General features: G+C 43.8%; 1 protein-coding gene across 7 annotated transcripts in view; it reads right to left on the bottom strand.

Moving 5' to 3' along the window:
• Positions 1 to 24,254, bottom strand: part of TMEM108 (transmembrane protein 108) — a 158,141-nt gene that overhangs the window by 6,000 nt on the left and 127,887 nt on the right. For 6 of the 7 annotated variants that reach the window (XM_079299969.1, XM_079299968.1, XM_079299970.1 and 3 more), the window contains one exon: positions 3,982 to 5,088. In XM_079299969.1, the coding sequence (XP_079156095.1) occupies positions 3,982 to 5,088 (1,107 nt within the window). Of the gene's footprint in view, positions 1 to 3,981; positions 5,089 to 10,703; positions 10,957 to 24,254 lie in introns of those variants that run through there. The other variant, XM_079299973.1, reaches the window with a different exon arrangement.

Here is a 24,254-nt window from a genome sequence, read left to right as displayed (position 1 = left end):
GTGATAAAGGTATCAGGATGGATTTGGTTATTGACTACAGCTGCTAACACCTGGAGACAGGAGTCTCTCCAGCTCAGCCTGAGTTCACATCTGGGATTAGGCTCAGGATTTGGGATTTCCCTTGCTCCAGACTGGGAAGCAAGCATCACAAAGGTTTTGTCATGGAGAAAGTGAGTGAGGTAGTTTTGGAAAGTGTTCCAGTGCTTGAACTGTGAGCTAAGAGAGCTTAGGCCCAAGGCAATTCTTCACATATTCTTTGAGTTCTGCTGATGCCTGTGTTCAGAGGCTCAGCCTTCCTCTTGTGTTCTCCCATGTCAGCAAAATTGACTGGCTGAATCGACTTCTGTGCATCTGATTTGCAAGTTCCTGTTCTTCCACATTTTATTGTGTCATTTAGTTACAGTGATGCAAGGACCAGGAGCCCAAGGACTGGAATGGTGGGTTTTAAAATGAGCTCATACTGTGTCTTGTTCTGCAATGCAGACAGAGGCACCTACACATACACAACAGCACATGCACAAAAGTGTTCAAGGCTGCCTGAAGGACACTGCAAAACCAACTCAAACTGGGACATGAAGAAAATAATGACATCACTGTTAGATATGATTTTGCTATTCTGGGAAGAGAACGATACAGAATCCTTCATTTTTGCAGCCCTCCTATGGCATTAGAAATATTACCCTCATTATTTATACCATGAAACTGAGCTGCCAAAAGGTGAAATGATTTCCCTAGGTTCATGCAGCAGACATGGCTTGTGCATTCCTACTCAAAGCATTACTGCTCTGGCTAGCAGTTTCAGGGATTTCAGCGGGACTCAGAAATCTGTGCATCTGTAAGGAAGAATGTACTGTAAGGGTGGGAGGCTAAATCCCAGTTCTTAATTAAGCAGGTGTGTTCCTGAGGCACAGATCCTCAGGCTCGTGCTACAGCCCCTGAGCTGTGCCACCAGCACAGCCAGTGGGACCTTCCAGTCCTCAGTGGGGCTCAGATGTCAGAGCACAGTGATGCTGAACAAACAGTCTGCTGCTTCCTGCTCCTTGGTGTAAATTCCCACTGCAGGCATGGGCCAGCAAGGAAACCCCAGCAAGGTTTGTCCCCTGTGAGAAGTTAAGCATCCCAAGCACGTCTTTCAGCTGGGATGAGGAGCCAAAGGCTCCTATGGTTGCTCTCTAGCAAGTTACTTCCCCTGCTATAAATGCTCAAATGTCCACAAGTTTTCATTTGACAGGTGTTATTAGAAGGTGTAACAGCAAGCAGCATGTAGGGATCAGAGAGGGATAGAGGCATTTTTGCAGAATCATGATGTGTTTTCCCTTCCAAGGAGTAGCACAAGCTGTGCCCATAAGCCCTCCAAAGAAAGCTCTTCCAGTCTCCTTGTAACTTCTTGCACAGAGGAGAGATTCTATGGAAAGACACAAGGGCTCCTGGCAGAGGAGAGATGCTCTGGTCACTGCACAGCTCTGCACAGGCTCTGGAAAAACAATCTGGGGTCAGGGAACTGGCACAGGCTCAGGGCACCCCTCATTAGCAGGACAAGGGAGCTGAGTTAATTGGATTCCTGCAGCTCTGCAGCCTTGTGCACAGGCTCTGGGCTGCCTCTCCTCACCCTTTTCCATGTCTTTCAAGGGTGCATGGCTAACTCCCCTGTCTTCTCTCTGCCTGGTCCTGAAGGTGCCAACCTGAGCACAGAGCCACCATCCGTGCCAAAAACAACTGTGAGAGCCTCTCTGGGAAAACTCCCTCCCCGTTTGAAGCCGAAATGAGCCCCAAAATGTGTTCTGCAGCCTGCAGCCGCCCTGCAGAGGAGCGGAGGAGCGCAGGGCAGCGCCGTGCCCGGGAGGTGGCGACAGCGCCCTTGGCAGAGCCGCGCCGCGCACGGCAGAGCATCCCTCATCCCCGCGCCACAACAGCGACACGCCGCCAGCAAACCCTAAAGACAGACCTCCCCCAAAATGCACCATTTAAATGCCTGCCTGCCTTTCATTCCAACTCCGGAATACATCAGAGGATCGCCGGATTTTAAAAGGAGAGTCCCAGTGAAGGCCATCTGCGGGAATCCAGTCCTGAAAGCCGGACTTAAACACTTGAATCGTTTAAACACTCAGTTGTATTAGAGCTGGGATAGATAACTTTGAAAATAGCATTTGACTTTTTAAAAGAAATGTAGCTTATGAATACAAGGACCAGAATAGGCAGAGTCACATGAATACATACCATTATGGCACAAAGGAAAAGAAGAAAAATGCTAACACCTCTATTTAATGAATAGTGGGTTAGCACTCCTGCTGTCAGAATTATCATATTATTATTACTATTGTTATTGTTCCTGTTGTTATTGTTATTTACCTCATATATAGCACACAGAATTTACCCACTGGCTATGCTTCCCATGCTTGTGTTGTACGGTTTTACAATTCTTATTTTGTATTTAGACACCTTCTATCCTGCTCAGCTTTCTTTCTGGATATAGGCCCAAAACACAATTTTTGGAAGGATTTGGAAGGATCCTCTAGTTCTGTTGATGGACAGACAAGGCACAGTTCATCAAATCATCAAATATTACTGCTTCTGACCACGTGCTTGCAAAGTCCCAGTTTTCTTCCCTCCACCTTACACAGAAATGCAAATGCAAATTCTGCTTTGGTTACTCCATCTTTTAGCCTTAAGCTTCATTCTCACTTGTGGTTTAACCACTTTGGCAATAGCAGAATTGATGCTCCCAGAAGTGTGAATCTAATACATATGGTGACCCAATCCAATAATTTGCAGCTGCTGAAAGAATTAGTATGGTCCCCTATCCAGGTTTGCATTTCTGCAGCCTCATCCTTTCTGAGTCTCATGCTCATCTGACTCTGTGGGGAACAGATTCGGCTCACTGGGTGGACAGAAAGTTCCAAAGAGTAAAGTGGATATTTTTTGGCCATTTTAAAAATCTGGAAGTGCCTTAGGGAGGTGACAAATCAGATCCAGGCAGAAGGACAGGTGCAGGATCAGGTGTGTGCACCTCAGAAAGAGCAGCAGAGAGCAGCACTGTTCTTTTCGGCTGGAGTAAACTGTGTGTGAGACTGGATCAGGCAGCTCATCATCGTCATCATCCTCAGTACAGCTCATAGCTGTAAATAACAGCATTAATACTCAGCACTGTTGGCTGCTACCCCTTTATGTTTCCTCAGGCACCAAAGGCTGGGAAATGCTTGGTTTTGTTTCACTCCACACAGATCAGAATAATCACACCCCATGACAGTGAGACCTCAGAGAATATGTTGTCCCACCAAGCTGATACAAACCAGCCAGGCACGGGACATCCTGGCAAGCACTCACGAGCTTGCTCATAATTTCTAGTGTGCTTTTTGTAACTGAGTCAAACAACAAGACCCTGAGCCAGCTCTGGAAACCCAGCCTGCCCTGGTCCTGCAGATGGCTGACTCCAGGTATCTGAATGCCAAGGTTTCCAAATTTTCTCTTCCCTTGGCAAATGCAAATTGAAATTAAAATGGAGGAAATCAGCATTTTGGTTATCAGATTTTTAAATCTGATAGTTCATGCACTGCCTGCAATGAAGTATGGTGTTTCCTGAATTATTAGTCATTACAGATGTTATTAATCCTTTGGGATAGCAGTGGGCTTTTAAAATCCAGTTTCAGGGTGCAAATACTAGTTCCTAGATAAAAGAATCACTGTCTTTGATCAATTTTTTGGTCACTGTTTTAAATATCTTGACGTAAAGCTGCTTCACATTCTAGAGTTGTTCAGGCTACTGTTACACCCTCAAATGGGGAATCACCCATAAGATTTTTAAATAGCAATGGAGGAAGTAGGCTTTGACTGTAACACTTTGGTCAGTGAAGTTGATGTCTGTGCATCTCATCCATCCCAAGCTGACCTGCTTCTGTTAGGTCTCCAGCTATTCCTTGATTCATGGGCTGAAATCTGAATCTTAAGGAAAGAGAAAGCAAAATAAAGTGTCAATTAACTTACAACATGAGGATATAGGGACGCTGATAGCCAGAATGATCCAGGCAATGTCCATCTTGCTGAGACAGATGGTGGCTCTGTGCTGGGGTTTGTCCCCCTCGGTGACATGGGAGACGTTTCCTTGCACACCTGGTTTCCAGGTCCCGGCAGGAACCAGTCTGTTCAGGAAGTTCCCGGTGGCGGTGGAGCCAGCCGTGGAGGTGGAGCTGGACAAGCTGGTGGCAGGCACTGAGGAGAGGGCACTGCCCGGTGATGTGGCGCCGGTCACCGCGCCGTGCTGCGCTGGAGCGAGTCCCTCAGCAGCCCCCGCTGCCGGGGACGAGATGCTGACATCAAACCTGGTCTGCACCGAGTGACCAGCTGCTGCTGTAGCAGATCCAGAGCCAGCAAACAGAGGGACATTTGTACTGAGATTCAAGGTTACCCAAGAGTTGTTTTTGCTCAGCATATCCCACGCGCCGTAGCGGGTGGGTTTAAAAGGCACCGACACTGCTTCAGGATCAGTTGATGGTCCAGCAGTTGTGGTGGCAAAATCTGCCTCCTGCACTACTGCCTCGGTCCCATCCCCTCGCTCTGCTTCCCTACGGCTTCCCGAGGTGCTGTGGGGAGAAGGGTCTGAGTGTGTAGTTCTTGCCAGCCCCGTTCCATTGGGATCGCTGGATGCCGTGGTCTGCGACTGGAACGGGTGGTCTGTGAAAGGGCTCCTCAGGGTAGGGAAGGGAGAGTGCAGGGTCGTCTTTAGGTAAGGCTCTGTCGACTCTGAGAAGTTGCCTTTGAAAACCTGGAATATTTTCCCCTTGGGGCGAGACTGTCCTAAGTACAAAGCACTCTGGTTGTACAAATGGTAAGTTTCCTTCCCGCCGATGCGAGGGCCACTCTCTTGCTCTTGCCCGGTGGAAGGGGCTTCCTCCACCAGGCTGATGGGGTGGGACATGGCTTGAGCAGACATGGGAAGGGGCTCTGTGTGGTGGTCTTTGTGGTGAGGTGTTGTTCCCATGGCTGTGATAGTTGTAGTGTTCATCGGGAAGCCCTGAGAGGAAGAGACAGTGGGAGACAGTACCTGAGCAGAAAACACCAGCTCTTCTGTCAGTGCCAAGATCAGTAGAACACCTGAGGGAAAAAAACACATAAAGAAGGTGAGATACTGGGGAGGAACCAGGGGATGGGGACAGCATGGCTTATGTGTCTGACAGGAAGGAATGCCTTCCATGTTCTGCAGAAGGACAGAAGAGTTAGCATCCAACTTTGTTTGCTTCTCTGCAAAAGTAGGAAGAGAAAAACAAATCTGCAGGAGCTGTGGTGACTCCATGGTCATGAGAGCAATGAGCAAAATTATAGGGAATTTCTGTGGCAAAGAGAGAGAGGAGCTTGCAGTATTGACTCATGTGAAGCTTCAAAATGCTATAAGCAGGTGATTTCCCTGGAGAAGCTAAAAAAGCATCCTACATTTCAGGGGCAGAAACAAAAGACGTCCTCATTTTCATTGTGGCCAGGAGGTGTCCAGATGAATGTCCATATCATTGTGGAAACCTTAGTCTGCTCCCTCCTTTGGCTGCAAAATCCTAAATTTGGCTGCCTCCAGTCTTGGCTGCCATTAAGCAATCTGTGTTTTGAAAGAGCAGCTGCTTAGGCCTTGCTGAAAATTAGGTCAAGAAGGGATGTCTGATGAGAGGGCTACCTGGGTTATACATGCTGTGCTTTACTTAATGACTTCGGAAAATCCAGTCACGGCAAATGTCAAAAATTGACAAGAAAACATGGCTATTCCAGCAATTTAAAAAAAATTGTGATTATTGTGATCTAACACAACTGCCCTTTGCACTCATAACCAAAGTTTGGTTGTAACCTGTCCTGTGCTCACATGAGCTGTGAGGTTGGATTGTGTGAATTATGCCTCCCACCTCCCTCAGTGCTGCCCATAATTTCACAAGGTGCCAGATTCACACCACTGGGAACATCAATTCTTTCATTAATTCCCAGTTCAGATAATGGAGGTGGGCAGCTGCAGTAGCATAAGCCTCCCCAGGATTCAGGGCTAATACACCGTGAGTTAGTGTGACCTGCAGGGACCACATCAATCACATGTCACCATTTCCATATGTTGAAGCTGTTGAGTGTAATGTGGATCTCTGCCCACTAGGAAGCACATGGAATAAATCCATTTTGCACAGTCCACTGAGCATCATCAGATGGCACCATTAGCACTGTGCTAGTGTGAATTTCAACCAGCAGCAGCGAGGTGAAAAATGTTGTCACAGTCCTAACAAGTCAGGGAGATGAGCTCGTCAAAACTGCAGGACTCCAAACTGGGTGATGATCAACTTCCAGCCAGGACTGTGGAGTGTCTTCCTGCTCCCTGCTCTACCCTTCCTAGCTGGCCAGCTTTCTCCATGAGTGTTGTTATGCCATTTAGCTCTATTTGGGAATATCTGTTATAGGCCAGAGGAAGACAGGGACTTGGGAAAGTGAAAGAAGGTATCTGATTATGTGTCTGTTGGTCCTGATTCTGTTTCATGTTGGGCAAATGCAAATGTGGGGAATTTATTCTGAATCCTGAGTATCGTTCACACCCATTCATGATCACTGCAATACATGTAGCAAAAACTCACCAGAGGAGCAGTATCTGTTCCTCTTGCCCAGCTAAATGTTCTACTTTGATCACTACCCATCATTTCTGAGCCAGAGAAGTACAGAGCTCTGCAACCAAAACAATTCAGCTCATCTTGCCCCCAGCAGCCTCCTGTTACTTTGAAGAGAATTCGGAAGATGAAAACACTGACTAAATAACATGGTGAGAGCCAGTTACAAGTAATGCACTTTCCACTGCCTGATGCTAAAATTAGCTCTCCATTTTTTCTTAATTTCTGGAATAAATATCTCTGCCAAATAAACCATCATCTGGGATACTGTTTCCCAGTTCCTAGCCAGCCATAGACAATATGCTCTTAGCAGAACACCTATTCAAATTAAAACCCATGAATTCTGTACACCGAGATGCAACCAGGAGAGCAGATCGGGCTGTACCCATGGAGCATCACTCTTGGAAATAAAAGGCAGGAGTTATCCTCACATTTTTGGCAGTGATTATACTGAGGTCAAGGTCAAAGCAGATATTCTAGTGTCCATATGGCTAATATTTCATGCCAAGACAAGTTGCTGCCACAGAACAAATTCGAAGAGGAAAGGATGACGATTTATTTTGGATTTGGTGTATGGAGATAATGATCCAGGAAACTTTGGGCCTGCTGTTCTGAGCACACAAGATAAAGTGTGTTGGCAGATTTGATGAGATACTAGATCATAACAACTGTAATGCCTGTTAGAATTTTTGGATATTCTTTGTGTAACTGCTTTCTCTCACACCTCACACACAAAAAAACCCCTATCACTATTGTACTAATGTTTTTCTCCAGGATATTCCTGAAGGAATAAAGAAGTTGTTAGCTTTTCTGCATATTATGCCCCGGGGTTAGAAACCCTGATCTTTTGCTGAAAACCCACCTAATATCCATTTCCACTTCTTGAAATAGTGGTAAATCTGAGGCCTGCTCCTATAAAGATTTATGGTCCCTCTGGGGCAGCCTGTTGTGGTAGCAGGTCACTGCACATCAGGCATGGGAAACCAGATGCATTTGGCTCGTACCTTTAGGTGGCTTGTAAAGAATGAATAAATATTTATAGGAAATACTACAACAGAAGTAATTTATCTGACAATAAACAATAACTCCCATGACATTTGGCCATCTCACATTGTGGCAGTCAGATTTTGCTTATCTGCCACTCTTGCTTCAACTGCCTCTGCAGAGCCACTGTGGCCCTATAAGCTACAGCTTTTTAGGACATTTTTTTCTGCTGGTTGGATGGACCACAGTAATTCCTTCAGTAACCACAAGAGCTAATCTGTGCCCCTAACTACTGGAAAAAATATTCAGTTTAGCAGATCATTGTAAAAATAGCCAGTGCTGTATATTTAGAGAGAAACAGCTGATGACAAGGACTTCACAGTGGGTTTTGTTGGCCCTTTTAAGTAGAATTAATTTGCTGGAAAGCAAAAGTAAAGCTGGAATTGGTATTTTTAGATGTTCTGCATCATCACCCAAGCACACTCTGTCTGGATTTGCAGTCACTTGATTGCCCAGAGCTCCCACTTTTTACTTTTCTATCACTGAGGATATGCTAAGTCTTAGAAAGTGGAGCTCTCACTGAATTCCCTGACATTGGACTGCCCTTATTGGCAACTTTGGCTTAAGCCTAGGAAAATGATATTCTGAATTTCCATACTAAGGTGCAGGAGGCATTTGTCACAGAAATGGACTTATCCAGCACCTGTGATGTTCTTTCCTTCTCTTCCCTCTCTCTGTGCTTCACAAATGTACTAAGTGAAGGGTCATGGTGGGTACAATGCCACCTGTTCCTGGTGCCTCAGCTTACCTTCAATTCCATTTCCACTGAAAGGAAGCTCTCTGGTTGCTATCAAGTTCTCCTGGCCAGCTTTTGATATCCCAGGTGAGATAGCAAACGCTATTGTTTAGTTCAAAGTGGAATCCTGCAGTCTTTGCCAAATCCTTCCTTTTTGGCTGCCTAAGACTCTTAGAGCTGATTTTACTTAGAGCATGAGCCCCTTGGAGTAGGGACTGGCAGTCCTTATGATCTGCTAGCATAATAATAGTACAGACTGATGCAAGCATATTATAGCAAATAATAATATTTTCAAAGGTCAGCTCACACCATTAAGTTTTTTTCATACGGGGCCATTTCTAAGGTACAGGGTCAGAACAAGTCAAACTGGTTTGTTTTTTAAATGCTATGTGTCAAATTCATGCTTTTGAAACCTTATTTTATGGCTACATTCAATCCATTCAACCCTCATAATGAGTCAATGAGTCTCAGAAAAGTCTGGGGTTAGGAGTACTTCACTTTCCTAGCCCATGAAACCCATAGGGTTCTACCACTTGGAAACTTCCTTGTGACCCTTTTATTTTGCACAGAAGTGGCAGAACTGTGTCTTAAGAGAAAAAATAAGCAATTCAGGCCTCAGCAGCTTATGTTCTTTGTTGTATCTCTGGTCTTTGTGAGGCTCCACCAGGAGCCAGTGTCCTGGCACAGGACAGCAGTAAAGGTTTCACTCAGGAGTTAACACTGCTGGGTGCAGCATGGGACTCTTCCTGGGCACTCCAGAACAGCCTTTTTGCCTGACATGGCAGAGCAGGCATGTGGCTGTCGAGTCAGCTCATGCGTTCAGCCTCCCTGGGGCACCCCTGCTAAACAACACAAACTTATGTAACTCCTGTTCTGAAGCCTGTGGAAAGGCTCCCAATGACTTTAGCCAGCTTTGGATCAACTCCTAATTGCCAGAGATACAGTGGAAACTTTTGAGCTGCACATTTACATTTTCTACAGCAAATGAACGCGCACAACCAGCTCAGTCTGGTGTTTGACCCCTTCTGGCCTCTGCTACCTCGGACCTTGCAGCAAGACAAACAGAGTCAGCCTGAGCTGTACTTGGCAAACATTTTTGCTCTAGGAAGTCAGGAAGAGCTTTTTGTGCAGAGACCTACTGCTGGACTCATTATTCCAGTCTGCCGTGGGCAAAGAAAGCAACGGGAGCTGTCCTACAAAGGACCCATTATCTACAGATCCAGGGCTTGTTTGTACGTGGCCACAGAGCAGGATGCTGAACCTCTGTGCTCCTGTCCTGACTTACTAATAGCGAGAGAAGACTGTGCAAAACCTCTCCAAAGCAACAACGATGTTATTGTTGCAATGAAAGCTTTCTTCTCAACACTAATCACTTCTAACGTGTCTCTCAACAAACCTAAAATATTACAGGGAGCAAAATGAATCTTTAATAGGTAGAAACTGTACAAAGTGTGTGTTACTACTTCTGTTACGGTCACTTCTTTGTCATCTGTCTGAGCAATGCAATTCTCACTCACAATAAAGCAGCCTTTGTACAAACAAAGAGTTAAGCAAATTTAATCTCCATGATTGGTTGCAGAATGGAGAGAAGAAAAAGTAGGTTACTCTGCATAGAAAATTTCTCTTCTCTGAAAGTCTATCTGCCATGCCAGAAGTCCCAGATATTAACTTACAAGTTATTGTCTGTTTTCCCCGGTATTAGACAAGTGATCAACCTGAACTTCAGCACAGAAGCGTTTGGTAAAATGCAGGGAATGAGACACACAGAGTAACAGCTCTATTTACAGTAACATTAAACAGCATCAGCAGAAGCTCTGGAAATCACATGTACAAACACAAATTAAGCAGCTCTTGCTGACACTCCCTGTGCAACAACAGCAACAGCAGTTACGGTTTTCATGTGGCAAGAAGTCACGGTGCTTTAAAGATACAAAAACATTGCAGACCACTATTGCTGCTTTAAAATACACTTATACCACAGACTTTGAGAGAGTGAGCATGTGAATCAAATTTAATTTCTGTCCCTCCAGAGAGCTAAACAATGGGTGATAACAAAAAGAACAGTGTCGTGTAGTCACAGAGCAAGCAGATCCCAATTCATTCTCACACTGCACTAGAGACTCACAGATACTATAGGGATAGGTGCTTTAGAAATTATTTAGATCCCCTACTCAGCTAAATGCATACAGATATTGGAGCTGTTCAACCTTGTGAAAAGGCTTACTGACAATCAGGGCTACAGTAATTACTGAGAAGAGGGTAATAAAGAGCCTGACTCTAGCTGCTCGTTCAAGGTAAGCACTTACCTGAAAATATCATTTGGACTTGTCAGCAGACATCCTCACCTGCTCACATCACAAGGATTTGGAAGCTTCATCCCTCAGTGGAAAAAGGAAAAATACATCTCTCTAATGAGGCAGTTGCACGCAGGAGTTGCTGTTATTGTTGGAACTGGTTTGAAGGAATGAGGACAGAGACAGCCCAGGCAGGCGTGTCTTGCAGGGTTGTGCAGCAAGAGGGCTCGCTCCTTTATGGAGTACCTTTGCAACTGCAAGGCAAGATTACTTACTGAGCCAGTCCCCCTCTCTGCCAGCAGATCCAAGGGCTGCTTGGTATTCCAGCTTGGTTTCCCATCAAGTCCAGATACAGTTTGTCTGACACGAGTCTATTCAGATGCCAGAGGATTGCTGGCAGTTCTCGTTTTCCGGGAACAAAACAGCAACAAGCACCCCAGCTGCATGCCCTTGTGAGGCTGTTCAGTCCCTATTTCAAGGCAGAGTGCCCTCCCTCCAGAGCAGTGCTTAGCTTTTTGTCTGGGGATAGATTTTACAGATCTACCTCCTGCTTCTGCACCTCCACCAGACTTTCCACTTATTCAATTATCTCTAATGATATTAATATTCCTGACAGAGGAAAATACAGGGAATGAAATAGTGATCACTCTTTCTCCTTCTCCTTCCCTGGCATCAAAATGCACACTCTGTATTTTATTTTTTCACTTCTCAGTGGTGAATGGGCCATAAAGAAGTCCACAGATTCTAAGATTACTGAAGCCATAATCCTGCCTCCCTTCTTGATTTCTCCTATTATTTTTTTTAGTTTCTCTCTGTCTCTTTGGCACCAATGGGTGTCTGGAAGAACATGCTGCCTGGAAAGCACAAAAATATGTCCTGGGCAGCAAAATACCAATCCCTCAAAAAGCACAGGAAAATATTAAGAGAGCAACAAGTTTGGGGCTTTTCAAGACTTTGATGCAGAGTTCTTGTTGCATCCAATTTGCTGCAACAGCCCAAGCAGTTTGTTACATGAGCTCCTCATAAAATTAATTCCTAATATTATTCTAGAGAGAAAAGCCAGTTCTTTCTTCTCTCTTACCACACCAAGTGAGAACATCCTATTTTTTTCTCAGGCCTTGAAAATAAGTGTGTTGCTACCAGACTTCTTTTCTGATGCTGTGGCCAAATCTGTAAGAAATGAAGTTGTGACAACAGTTTTGAGATCTGGCTGCACTAGCAGCTAAGGGGACTCTCACAGTGATGCCAACGCTGATTTTTGGGGACAAAAATCAGGAGAGTAGGCAGATGCATGTATCACAAGCATATTTCACCCACAGTTACACAAAGACTGTCTTCACAAGCATGATAATTTCATGAAGGATGTGGAAAAACAGAGTATGAATAAAAATCTTAGGTCTGCTTTGCACTTCTGTGCTTTTGTGATGATGCTCCTTTTCTCCCAGCCATTTGCAGTTCACTTTTTTGCTCTTACTGTTTCCAACATGAAGGTTTTCTAAATAAAGATATTTAGTGCAATATAAAAAAAAAAAAAAAAAAAGGTCCTTAAAAATATCAGCTCGGTTAGCAGTTTCTAGAAGTTGGGGCTGATTAAGATCTTGCTGCTGAAACAATGATTTAGCATGAAGCTGCAGCTGGTGTAACAAGAGAACCATGCCACGTATTTTAACCTTTACTGGGGGATTTGCCACATCTGTAAGTAGTAATTCACCACAGATTTCTTCCCTGCGTGCTGTCATGGATGGAAACATATGGTCCAAAACTGCAAAGACTGTCATTTGGAATTTCAGATGAAAACTCTTCATAAGGACAAAGTCTATGTGCATTCCCTTGTCCAAAAACACATGGAACAAACCAAAAATAATTTTAAAAGCACATGAGCGTTCCTTGGTCTGACAGCTCCCCCCTCACACAAAGCTTGTCCAGCTCCAGCTTTGCAAATGCACATCCCTTCCTTTCCAGCCTTGACTTGGCAGCAGTTTTTGTTGGCAGGATGCTGTTGCCAAGGGAGACAGAAAGGATGTGCAGCTGGCTTTTCTTTCACCTGCACTTAGTGCTGCTGATCCTATTTATGTTACTGCAGAACCTTTGGCTTCTAAGAGACCTACCATCAATGTCACTGGACCTTTTGAAGAGTTTTGACAATGACACAGATAGCTGTGGCCTCAGATGAAAAGCTTAAAATAGGATCTTGCCAAAGAAAGGATGTAGTTGGTGTCACTGATGCTAACTCAAGCCAGAGTGTCCATTGCCCAAGCACTGATAAGCAAGGGGAAAGGAGAATTCAGAGCCATCCTGAAAAGATTTCTGAAAGCTCCCCAAACAGTGAGTAACTTCACATACATAAAAGTTGCATGCTTGATGAAAGGTAGCTGTGGCTGTGGCAGGCAATTCACTCCATCCAGAGTCTGACTAGTACCTCAGAGAGGCACCTTTCCTGCACTAGCAAAAGAGGTCACATTGAGGATGATGAGTTTTAACTTGATGTCCATCCTTTAGGTGATGAAAACTAGATGAGAGGAATCCCACCTCACATGCCTCTATCTATTCAGATCTCATCATCATAAAGCAAACCATAAAGGGATATAAGTGATATTTGAAAAGGTGAAATGCAGTCCCTGTATTGTGACTTTCCAGGAGATGAAATCCCACTGCTTTGGACATTCAGAACCAGTTTTTACAGAACACCAAGAGAACAACAAGCTATATAGAGCAACACTAAATTGGCATAAAGAGTGGACTAGAACAGGGCCTGACAGCTTTTCCATGGTGATGCATTAGGAAGTGCTTTTCTTTCACATATTAGAGGGTAATTGGGCAAACACTAATTCAGCTGAAACTGGTGCTGCTGCCTCTCAAAGAAACAGCTCACAAATCAGATGCTCCTGGCCCCTGCAAGGCAAGAAGTCTGATACCTGCTGAACTGGAAAGTGGTGGGTAGCATGAGGAAGTAGGAGCCACTTCTTCATGCATAAACCTTTTTCCAAAAATACGCAGCTCTTGGGCCTGCTGCACTCCTTTCCAAATCCTTCCACTTGCTGTTGGAGGCAACCAGGTCCAAGGCATTTGATTCCAGCACCACATGATGTGTCTTTTCCAAACCTAATCTCTTCAAGACTTAGCCTCCAGCTCTAAGTACTTTACACTGACTTGCCTATCTAACAACGAGCTTATTCTGGACTCAGGATACTCTCTCATTATAGCACAGTCATTTCAACATGTCTTTTCTAAGGAAACATTTAAAGGAACAGAACCTGTCTATCTATCCTCTATCTACTCTATGTTTATCTTTCCCACTAACTCCTGATCCATGGCTGATTTCAAATACTGTAACACACTGTATGACAACAGGTGAGGCAGAGCAGAGCATCCCACTTGTGGATCCCTCTGCTTCGACAGTGCAGAACTTCCTTCTCCTCTGCTTGCAAATGCTGTGCTTAAATTCTCCAACTGCAGGCACAGAAACACTGATATTGCAGTCAGGAGGGATGCTGTGGTTATGCACATGCTGTCTAACTTCTATAAACCCTGAAGGTGTTTCTGCCATTTCATCTGTTCACTGAAAGTAATTTGAATGATTTATTACTTATGCCCCCTTCAAACACATTATTACTTCCAAGTGCCTGGTTATCCTTGTGCTTGATCTCCAATGAGAGCTGGTAATGAGAAGCTTGCACTGATATATTAGCAGGTAAGACACAATTAGAAAGTAATTGCTATATTTACCTGCAGGAAAGCTTTATTCTGATTTTTTGATCATTTCCAGTTGAAGGAAAAAGGACACTGTCTCAGAGTGTGTAAATGGGCAGGGGATAGGTTGTGCAAATCATTTACAGTCCCAGATTAACATATGGGCAAGTGAGAAGCAAAACAGGTCAGGATCAAGAGAGTCAGCATTTCTGGTATGGGGGACTGGGCACCGGTTTGGGGATACAAAGGGTCAGATGTAAATTATTCCCAAGATGCAATTGGGATATAATAGGGAGTGAAAGTTATCATGTCCAGATTTTCTCCTGTGAGAACAGCACAAGAATGTAAGGTTGCACATAAATCAACCAGAAAGGCTGTAGCATGCTGTTTTTATTATCTGATTTTATTATCTGCTAGATTATACAGGCTAGCAAGACCTCTGCAAGGTTACTAGGGAAAGAAGTGAGCTCTTACTATTCATGGCTATTCTTTCTATTCATTGTTCCTACAGACAGCTTTCCTTTGGCTTCTGGGACAAAAAACTGTATTGCCTCTTTGCAGACCTGAACTGAACCTGGCTTCAGCTAAAGCTGATTTCAGAATGATCTGGATGCTCATCATGGTCCATCCACACTGAGCCACATGGATGCTCTGGGAGCTACTCTCCAGGGAGCTCTGCTTATGGCTGGAAGGGGTCAGGAATGCCCCTGCACAGCAAAAGAACAGAGGTGCATGCCTGGAACTCCAGAATGTCAGAGGTGTAGGCTGCATTAGCACACGCAAAGATAAAAGGGGAAGATCCAATTACTTTCTTGAAAATATCAGCTGCTGGCTGCAGAAATGAAGAATGGGGTTTTTGCTCCATTAGGTGAATTGCAAGATTGCACAGGTATTGAGATATGGATTTTTTGCCATGCTTTGGAGCTGGGTATTGGTCTGGAAGGAATGATGGTTCAAGTTGGTGCAGTAAATCATATGTACTTATAAGTAAGGTCACAGCAGGAGCTGGATATAATTTCTGCTAATGAGAGCAGGACTCCACTGCTTGTATTTCACTCAGTGTTATTGCTTCTGAATCCAGTTCAAGAGGTGGAGAGATGCAATATCATACACAAGGAACAGAAGGGTGAGATGACATGGTGACACAGAGTATTTGATGAGTCAGGGGATGAGTAATTTAAATGGAAATACACGTGAAGTTAGGAAGAGGATCTCACTTCATAAAAATCTGCTCCATCAACTCTGCAGTTCGTTCACTTCTGCAATTCGTATTTGCAATTCAGCATAAATACAGTTACACAACAAAGTAAAATGTTTCACCTTTCTGTGTGGATGGCCTCTTTTTACATCCCCATTTGCATTAAAAAGAAATAAAAGATCCACTACCAACTATGTGTGTGCTGCTTTGGAATGCAATTATGAACATGTGTTGGTCTTGTCTTTTCACAGGAATATATTGCATGTCTGAAGCACCATTTACATTCAATGATTTAAGTGTTCGTAGTGATCCTGCCTTACACATGATGGGCTGGCACTTGACAACATCAACATATAATAACTGCTTGGAATTATAGCAACAGTCATGTGCAGGCCCCCTACTGCAGCACTATTCACACAGTACTTTACAGGTAAGATATTTTATTTGTCTCTCCTTTCTGGTTAAACCTGCCTCTATTTATACTCAGGAAAGAATTTACTTTACCCATTTCTGAAATGTCATCTCCTCCACACTTAATTCTATTTTGGAAGGAAATTGGACTGACAACCCTAACAACTTCTGATTATTCACAGAACAGCCCTTGTGAAGAGATTAAGTGTACCAGCTTTTCCATGTTGCCCTGTCAGCACACAGCCCTTCAGGGATCTTCTCTTGATGTGAAAGTTAGCTCAGCCTCAATGCTCATTCATCCTTGACTTCTGCTTCGTTAATACCAGTTATGTTGTTGGGGATATGACGTGGACATCTTATCTCTCTCCTTCCCCCTCCAGAAACTACACTGGGAGCCTCATTTCATTTCAGTCAGGCTATAACATAGTTCCCAAAGCACAGTGCTTATTTTTCAGCTACTGTTGATGCAAACTGCCATCCAAAGGCAAAAGAGAGGGTGGCTGCCCCCCTTGTCCCTCCCCTGCACCATCTCCCCTTCAAGAGCAGGGTGGCTGTACACAGCTGTGCAGCAACCTTGGGTGGCTGCTGAGAGCACCATGTGCTCAGACATCTCTGCCTTTACAGTACCTGGGTGAGAAAGCACTGCAACAGCCAGCTCCTGAGGTGCCTGTCCTAATCCTCTGCAGGGGAGATGTGCCTCTGCCCAGTGACCCAGCTGCTCTGCTCTTGAGGCTATTGATTCTTTTTCTGGTGGAAATGCAGAAATGCCAGCCATGGAACAGGGACAATCGATTTCTGACAGTGTGGGCACCTACCTCAGTGGTAGCACCTGGCTTCAATGCCCTGCCCTTAATATGTGTGACTGCTTGGGCCTCAGAGAGGGCTTGAGACTTGCTGGCACATCGGCAACAAAACTCCAACACAGCTGTGAGTTGTTTCCTTAGAAACAGTGCAAGTGCAAACGTACCCAGAGGTGCATTTGGAAAGACAAATTCATCTCTGAAATAGATAATAACATGTTTTTACTGCCTACACTGCTCTTTTCCAGGCTTTCCTTGGTCTGGACTTAATTTATTAATATGCAAAACATAATCTTGAAACTAGGGAGCAGTGGAGATGTTGACAAACAAACAACTTTCTGTTCAAGCACTTTGAATGAACTACAATTAAACACCACCCTGAGTCCTCAGCATCAGACAGATGCTGGAAGAGCTGTGTGGCAGTCAGATGTTACATACCCAAGAAATGCCACGATAATAGTGACATAAGTGCCTTGTCACATTTTGCCTTATTACATTTCCCCCCTCTCTCTCTTTTTAAGCATTCTCAGCTGTCATTGTACCCAAACAGCAAAATCACTCCCACAGTAAAGTGCAGTTTCAGGACATAATTCTGTTTGGAGACAGAGCTCTAAGTGTGGCACATCAGCATTAAAGCTGCAGGAGAACATTAGTCCTTGCATTAGCATTAACTACTGTGGCTAAGAGAATATATTACCAACAGCCTTAGCAAAGGTCAGGACACCAAGAGGAAGGAAGGTGAGTATGAAGAAGCATTATACAAAGGATATAATTATATAAGTGCAGAGTTTCAGCCCTGTTCAGTATGAGCTCAAAGGACTGGATGGAAATAAATAACAGAACGATTGCTTGGGGTACCATTTCCAGGCCCACAGAGGGCAGTGTCAGGAAAAGTCCCCTGGGACTGATGGTGGCTTCTGCTGCAGCAGCAGGAGTACTCCTCTGCAATTAGGAAGATTATTCAACATACAAATGGCTCTCAGAGGAGAACAGAGGAAACACTAAATGGACCTGAAGAAGTAAAACACAGTTGGGAGTTGAAGACCAGTGACCAAATTAGTGACCAAAGACATGTAAAACAACTGCTTAGCCCAAGATTACTTACAAACAGTAAATAATATATGTGTAAGTTATTTTAGCCACAATATATTGGCTAAAAACCAAGTGATCTGGTGTGAACCAGGGTCAGTGGCTGAAATTCCTAACAAGAAACCTGCCTAAGGTTGTATCTTCATGCAATCAGAACCTGACTTCTTGTTTTGAGCGCTGCCTCAGAAAGGCACTGGAGCAAGAGCTGCTTCCATCTGATGCTGGTGGCATCATCCACGTGCCAGAAGTGGCACTGAAGTGGGGCTGGGGTGGGAGCAGGCAGATAAAGCAAGAGGAGCAGCAAAACTGACATGTACCTCTGCTCTTACAGGCCTAAACCACAGAAGAGCTTTGGGGGAACGTACAGAATACAGCTCTTTATGGAAATACATTACTCTACCATTCCTCTGTGCTTCTTTATTGTATATTTATTCCAAAGTGTCCCTGCTGGGAGCTGCTCCTGCATGCTCACTCACTGTCCATTACATTGCCAGAAACACAGCAGCACCTACAGCAACATTTCTATTGTATTGCAACTATTTCCTAAAGATGACCTTGGGTACAAGATATTTATCAGACATGCAATAGAACAAAAAGAGGAAAAAATGACACAGCAACAGTTTGCAAAGATTTGTTTGTGAAGGTGGTGTGATTTGAACTTGCAAATTACAGGCAAGCACTTTGTACTTGCTATAGCAATATAAAGCATCTCTTACTCAGAGCTCCATGTCAACTTCTGCCTCTGTCTATATTAATGCTTCCAATTAGTCCTGTTTTATTGTGCATCCATCACAGATCATTCACTCTTTGGGCTTTGAACACTGCAAATCCATATACTGGTAATTATGAAGAAATGCATTTCGTAAGACACAAATGCTCCATATTTATCAGCAGTGCCTTGGGCACTTTACAGGCTTTTTTTTCTGACATATTTTTAATTTCTACAGTCAGATTTATCTTTGGGTTTAGTTACTAAGTGAAGTTCAAAGGCTGTGTAACTCTTTGCACTGGGTTCAGGCTTGGCTAACTTCATTTTTTCAGCATATCCCTTGAAAAATCATCAAGCTACCATGCACGTGTCCAAGGCACTAACTGATCTTTCAAGCTACGTGGCACATACCATGCAGGAGGAAAAAAATATCCAGACTCATTCCCTGAAATTACACCACATTACCTAACTTATCCAAAGCTGTTTCCAAACTTTCCCTCTTTTCCTATGTGAAATCTTTGGCACACATTAAAAATGTATGTGGAATAGTTTAGAAAGGACTGAAAGGAGGGTAGAAGGGAAGAATGTACCTAGGGCACAGACCAAAATTATGGTTCCCTAATAAACCTGTGGTTTTAAGAGACATATAACTGTCACAATAATTATTATACAAGGCTAAAACATTTCAGGTTTGGAGTCAGTCCAGAGGTGATATTTCCAGAAGAAGGAGGAGAAGGAGTGATAAAGGGCCAACACTGAACTGAAGCAGAGGCAGTGCTGTCTCTGCTCACTCACTGGGGCCTTGGGAGCAGCTGGACACAAACTCCCTTTCACCTCAGGAGCAGCTGCTCTTGGCAGAGCATGATTAAAAGGGGAATATGATGACAATTCTTACTAACTAGTTTAAAAATGATCCCTGACAACAAAAAAGAGATTTTTTTTTTTGTATGGAGTTACTGGAAAGCAAAACATCTGACACCAAGCTTTTATCTGAGCAGGAGATTTTAGCTGATTCTTTACTGCCCAGTCACCTATACAGCATCTCTGGAGGCACAGGAAGAGCACAGCCTCCCTCAACAAGACCCTTCTGATCTAAGAGGACTGTCTGCACAGCACTGAATTATCTGAGCAGCTCTAAATTATCTGTCACAGCTGCCTGAAATGGACCTTGATGTGAGTGCAGGACAGGGATGGGGAGGAAGGGGAGAGGATGCAGCTGGAGAGCTCTGCCACATGGTTTCTGGAATAGCAGTGAAGGAGATGTGCCCAAGGGCAGGCTGTCACTTCACAGAGAGCTGCTGTGCCTCAATGCTGCTTGAAAGAGAAACATTTCAAATCTTGCTCCCTCTGTGGCCCCCAAACAACTGTCTGGTGAGAAGGGGAGGGCATCACAAGCTCTGGTGCCAGCTGCACATTGCATCAGGGCTTTCCCACTTGCTGCCATGCAGCCCATGTGGGACAAAGTCACAGGGAAAGCCTAGCAGGGATGAAACCAGCCGGCTGCAGCAGAAATTATTCTTTAAAATCCTTCAAGTTTAAATGAAGATTCAAATCTCTTTCTACAGCAAGCTAAAACTTTTCCTGTGTGATTCCATGAAGGCTATTTAACTCTAAGAGGGTGTTAATTTTTCCCAAGAAGTGAAGAGCCAGTGGAACACAGGTCTCCAGCCGGATGGATGGATGGATGGATGGAAGGAATGATTGATGGAAATGGTTCATTTGGCGTTCCAAGCAGGGTCTATGAGATAATCAGGTCCCACTTAACCCTTCATTTTCAGCTCCTGGCCCAGGAAACACACATTCTCAACTGTTGCTCTGTAGAGCAACAGACCTGACCCTGAGCTTGTGTGAGTGATCTGGCCCTACTGAGACCCGAAGAGCACTGCCAAGCTGGAGCCATGCAGGGGCTGGCTCTGCAGCTGGACAGCTGCAGGCAGGAGCACTCCATCAGTACCACACCCTGAGAGCCAGATGCACACCCACCCCTCCAGAGCTCCAGCCTCATCTTGGTGGCACAGCCCCTGAACAGCATCATGTCAGTGCATGCTTGTCCCCACATTCTCTCCTGAGACACTGCTGCCACTGGCCTCAAACAAACGAGCTGGTTGCAAGGGGGAAGAAAGGAAAGAGAGGAGAAAAGCAGATGGAAAAAGGGAATCATATTTATAGATGGTAAGACAAAATAATCATCTGCAATCTCTGTTTAAAAAAATACCTCACCCATTCATTCATTCATTCATTTGTTCACAGGCATGAATATGATCAAACTCACCCTGCAGAGACTAGGAGCTGCTGGTGGCAGCTGTGCAAACCCATTCCTATGAGATGCATTTACATGGTTTTTTGTGATGCATGTATGATTACGCTGAAGAGCTTTCTCTGCCCCCCTCTGTGCACCCACATGCACAGGTATGTTATAGCAGCAGTTGAGGGTAGGAGTCTGGGCATAATAGTTATATTTTAGTTAATGTGTTAGTTATCATTAACACACATTTATATTTCATGTTTATATTTTGTTAATGTTGTTATCAATAAACAAATTGGAAAAAACCACCATCTACTGTAGTTTAGGTCTTACCTCCTTTAACAGTGTATACATATCAAGGTCTTTCATTTGTTGGAAGTTAGGAAAAGCTACTGACCCAGGCTGCCTAAGGAAGGCAGTACTATGAATCAGATGGAGCATTCTGAGGAGGGTCTGAAGTGTCCAAACAGCATCATCTCCATTAGGAGAAGAGATAAAAATCCAGGCATTTTAGTCTCCTTGCCAGTCTTTATTACAGCCCCTGAGCAAAATTACTAATTTGGAGGCATTATCTCTACATATGGCAAAATCTTCTACCATGTACACATGGCATGCAGCTTATGAATATAAAATAAATTTTAAAAGATGCCTCCTAATGCAAAGTAAAGACACAACCACATTTACTTAACCCCAAATGTATGTCATGACAACTGACACTCAGCTGAGGTGTAAGAATGGAGTGCTCTGCCTCCAAACCACAGGAGCTAGAATCCTTTTGACCTGGGAGAAGCAGAACCCTAGCAGACAAACTGACTTCAGCTAGACCTGGAGGGCTTTGCTGAGGGACACCTCTGTCAGACTAAGTACAGAATTTAGTCATGACATGTCAGGGCATGGCTGGGTCATTTGTGGAGGTGTCTTCTGATGGCTTAGGAGTAGGAAGACTTGATTTCACAACAGCTGTACATTTGCAGTTTGCCTGATATAGCACGTGACAATTCAATAAAGGCAGGAGCTGGAAAAATCCACTTTCTGTAAATAAGTTATGGGTTTAAGGGGTTTTAATGTCTGCTCCCTTTAATGATTTGCAGTCAACAGTGGTTTTTCTTAGGTCAAGAAGCTTATTTGAAGATGAAGGGGCAGATGTAATGGAATTTTATGGAAATGGATTCTCATGGAATTTCCCGCAAGCGCTCAGCTTGACAGAAACAACAAAATTTACCCAATGAAAAATCCAAGTCAAAGGCTGATTCAAACTTACTCAATGGTTTATGTGACTGATCCCTCAATATTTTGATGTTATCCATTCCTGTGTTCTGGATTTCTAAAAATTGAAATTTTTTCTCTCTCTACTGCCATCAACATGTTGAGTCAAAGCCCTGAAATGACACTCGAATTCCAACATTAACTCTTTACTATTCCCTGGAATGGCTAAGATATTAGGGAAAACTCTGCAGACAGCAGCCTTAGAGAGTTCCTCTAAAGAAGGAAAGGAAGAAGGCATAACAAAGAAGATACACAAGACAGGCAGTAGGGAGAAAGACAGAGGAAAGAAAAAAGGGAACAGAATAAAGTAAGAATGGAAGACAGTATGTTGTCTTCGCAAGCAATACTGGATTTAAGAACCATGTTCAGAATAAATAATGTTATCTGAAAAAGCTAATTGCTTGTATATGGAAAAATAGTCTTTCTGATCATTGCACAAACCTCCCATTGACATGGCTGAGATATTTACTCCTTGCTGGATGAACATTATTTATACTTTGGCCCAGAGTTTGGCATCAGAGCTGGAACTGGACCTTTCATGCAGAATAAATCTGACATTCCTCCCCTCAACCTCTGTTTAACATTCTAGGAAAAATTAAATTTTTCATCAATATGTACAAACTGTGCCACGATGAGCTCTGCCCTCGGATTGGCATTTCAGGAGGGCTGTGCTGCAGTATTTCAAAGTAAAATTTGGCCTTCAATTCTAATTGCTTCCAACTCTAGAAATATTGAATTGATTTTCTCCAGACATGAACTGTTTTCTCCTTCATCACCAAGGTCTATAAAACAAGCTGGGTTCAAATTTCCCAGCCTCAGCTCTTCTTGAGTTATGAGGTCAGAGAAGCTGCAACCGGAACAAATAGGAATAGCTGGTTTCTCTTCACACCCACATATCATAAAAACAGCCAGGCTGCTTCTGCTGAGACTTCTCTAAATATTCACCTTTAGACTGAGCCAAGCCTGAAAGGTACATTGCTATCCCCCAAGCAACATTCTTCAGAAAATTAGGAACAAGTGAAAATTGGGGAAGAGCCTGGAAAAAGGAATGGATCTGAAGCAAGAACAGTGGTTTTGTTTCCACAGAAGTAATTAACAATTCCCACACCTTCATCATAAACTGGCTTTGGAAGAGCCTACATGCTCCTGAGTGGGACTGTGGCTTTCTTCTTTCCTATAAGAGACATTTTTGCTCTTAGCATCAGATAATCATAGGCTGTTTAGGGAAAATTTTAATCTGTTCCTTATGTGTCACAGACAGGAACCCTGCCACAATGACTATCGGGAATGTGTGTAAGACTTTCCCCAGATCCTTGCCCACCCCCTGCTTTGGCAATCCTATCTTTCAAGCTGAACCTTGAAGCCCAGACCACAGCCAGAACCACACTCACAAAGCCTGCCCAGGGGTTTTATCATCATCTGAATATTTCTGCCTTTCACGTTGATGAGGAGCCTGTTCCACGTTAGGCACTGCAGGGACATTGCAGTCATACAAGTGAGGAACACTTGTATCCATGTTTGCCTTCTGCAGCTTTGATAAGAACAAATGAGATTTTTAAAAGTCCAAGCAACTGGAAGTAAACCACACAGCACCAAATGCTCATATCAGAAAGTTCAGAGAGGAATTTGAGTCAGGTGCTTACAGACCAACTTGTTTTATTGCATGCAAGATACACAGACAAATTAAAAAAAAACAAAAAACAAAAAACCAAAAAGCTGGTTTATCTCTAGTCCCTTTTTAGCTAAAATTTTTTTGCACTTAAAAACCTTCTGACCATCATAACTGCATGCACATCCTTAGCCAAAGGCAGTGGTTATGAAACACCATGTAACTACTCTGTTTCACATGTCATTCCCTGGGACAGGAAATCTCCAGTACAGCATGAAGATGCTGAGGACATCACATGGGGCCACCATGTGAAAACATGTTATTACTCAGCTGTCACACTGTCAAAAGCTGCAACCACTCACTGCTCTAGTGAGCCATGAATGACTTGTTTTGCTCCTTCTCAAGCTCTCCCAGCAAATATAGAAATACTGAGACACAAATGCCCATATCTTGATCACCAGAAAGAAGCATCTCTGAGATGCTGAAATATATTTTTTATGGTGGTGAAGGGCAAGTGCTGTGGGCAAATGACAGCTATTTCTCAAG

This window comes from Erithacus rubecula, assembly GCF_903797595.1.
Source record: "Erithacus rubecula genome assembly, chromosome: 3".
Classification (NCBI taxonomy): domain Eukaryota; kingdom Metazoa; phylum Chordata; class Aves; order Passeriformes; family Muscicapidae; genus Erithacus; species Erithacus rubecula.
The sequence above is the reverse complement of the archived record's forward strand: the minus strand, read 5'-3'. Positions and strand labels throughout refer to the sequence as shown.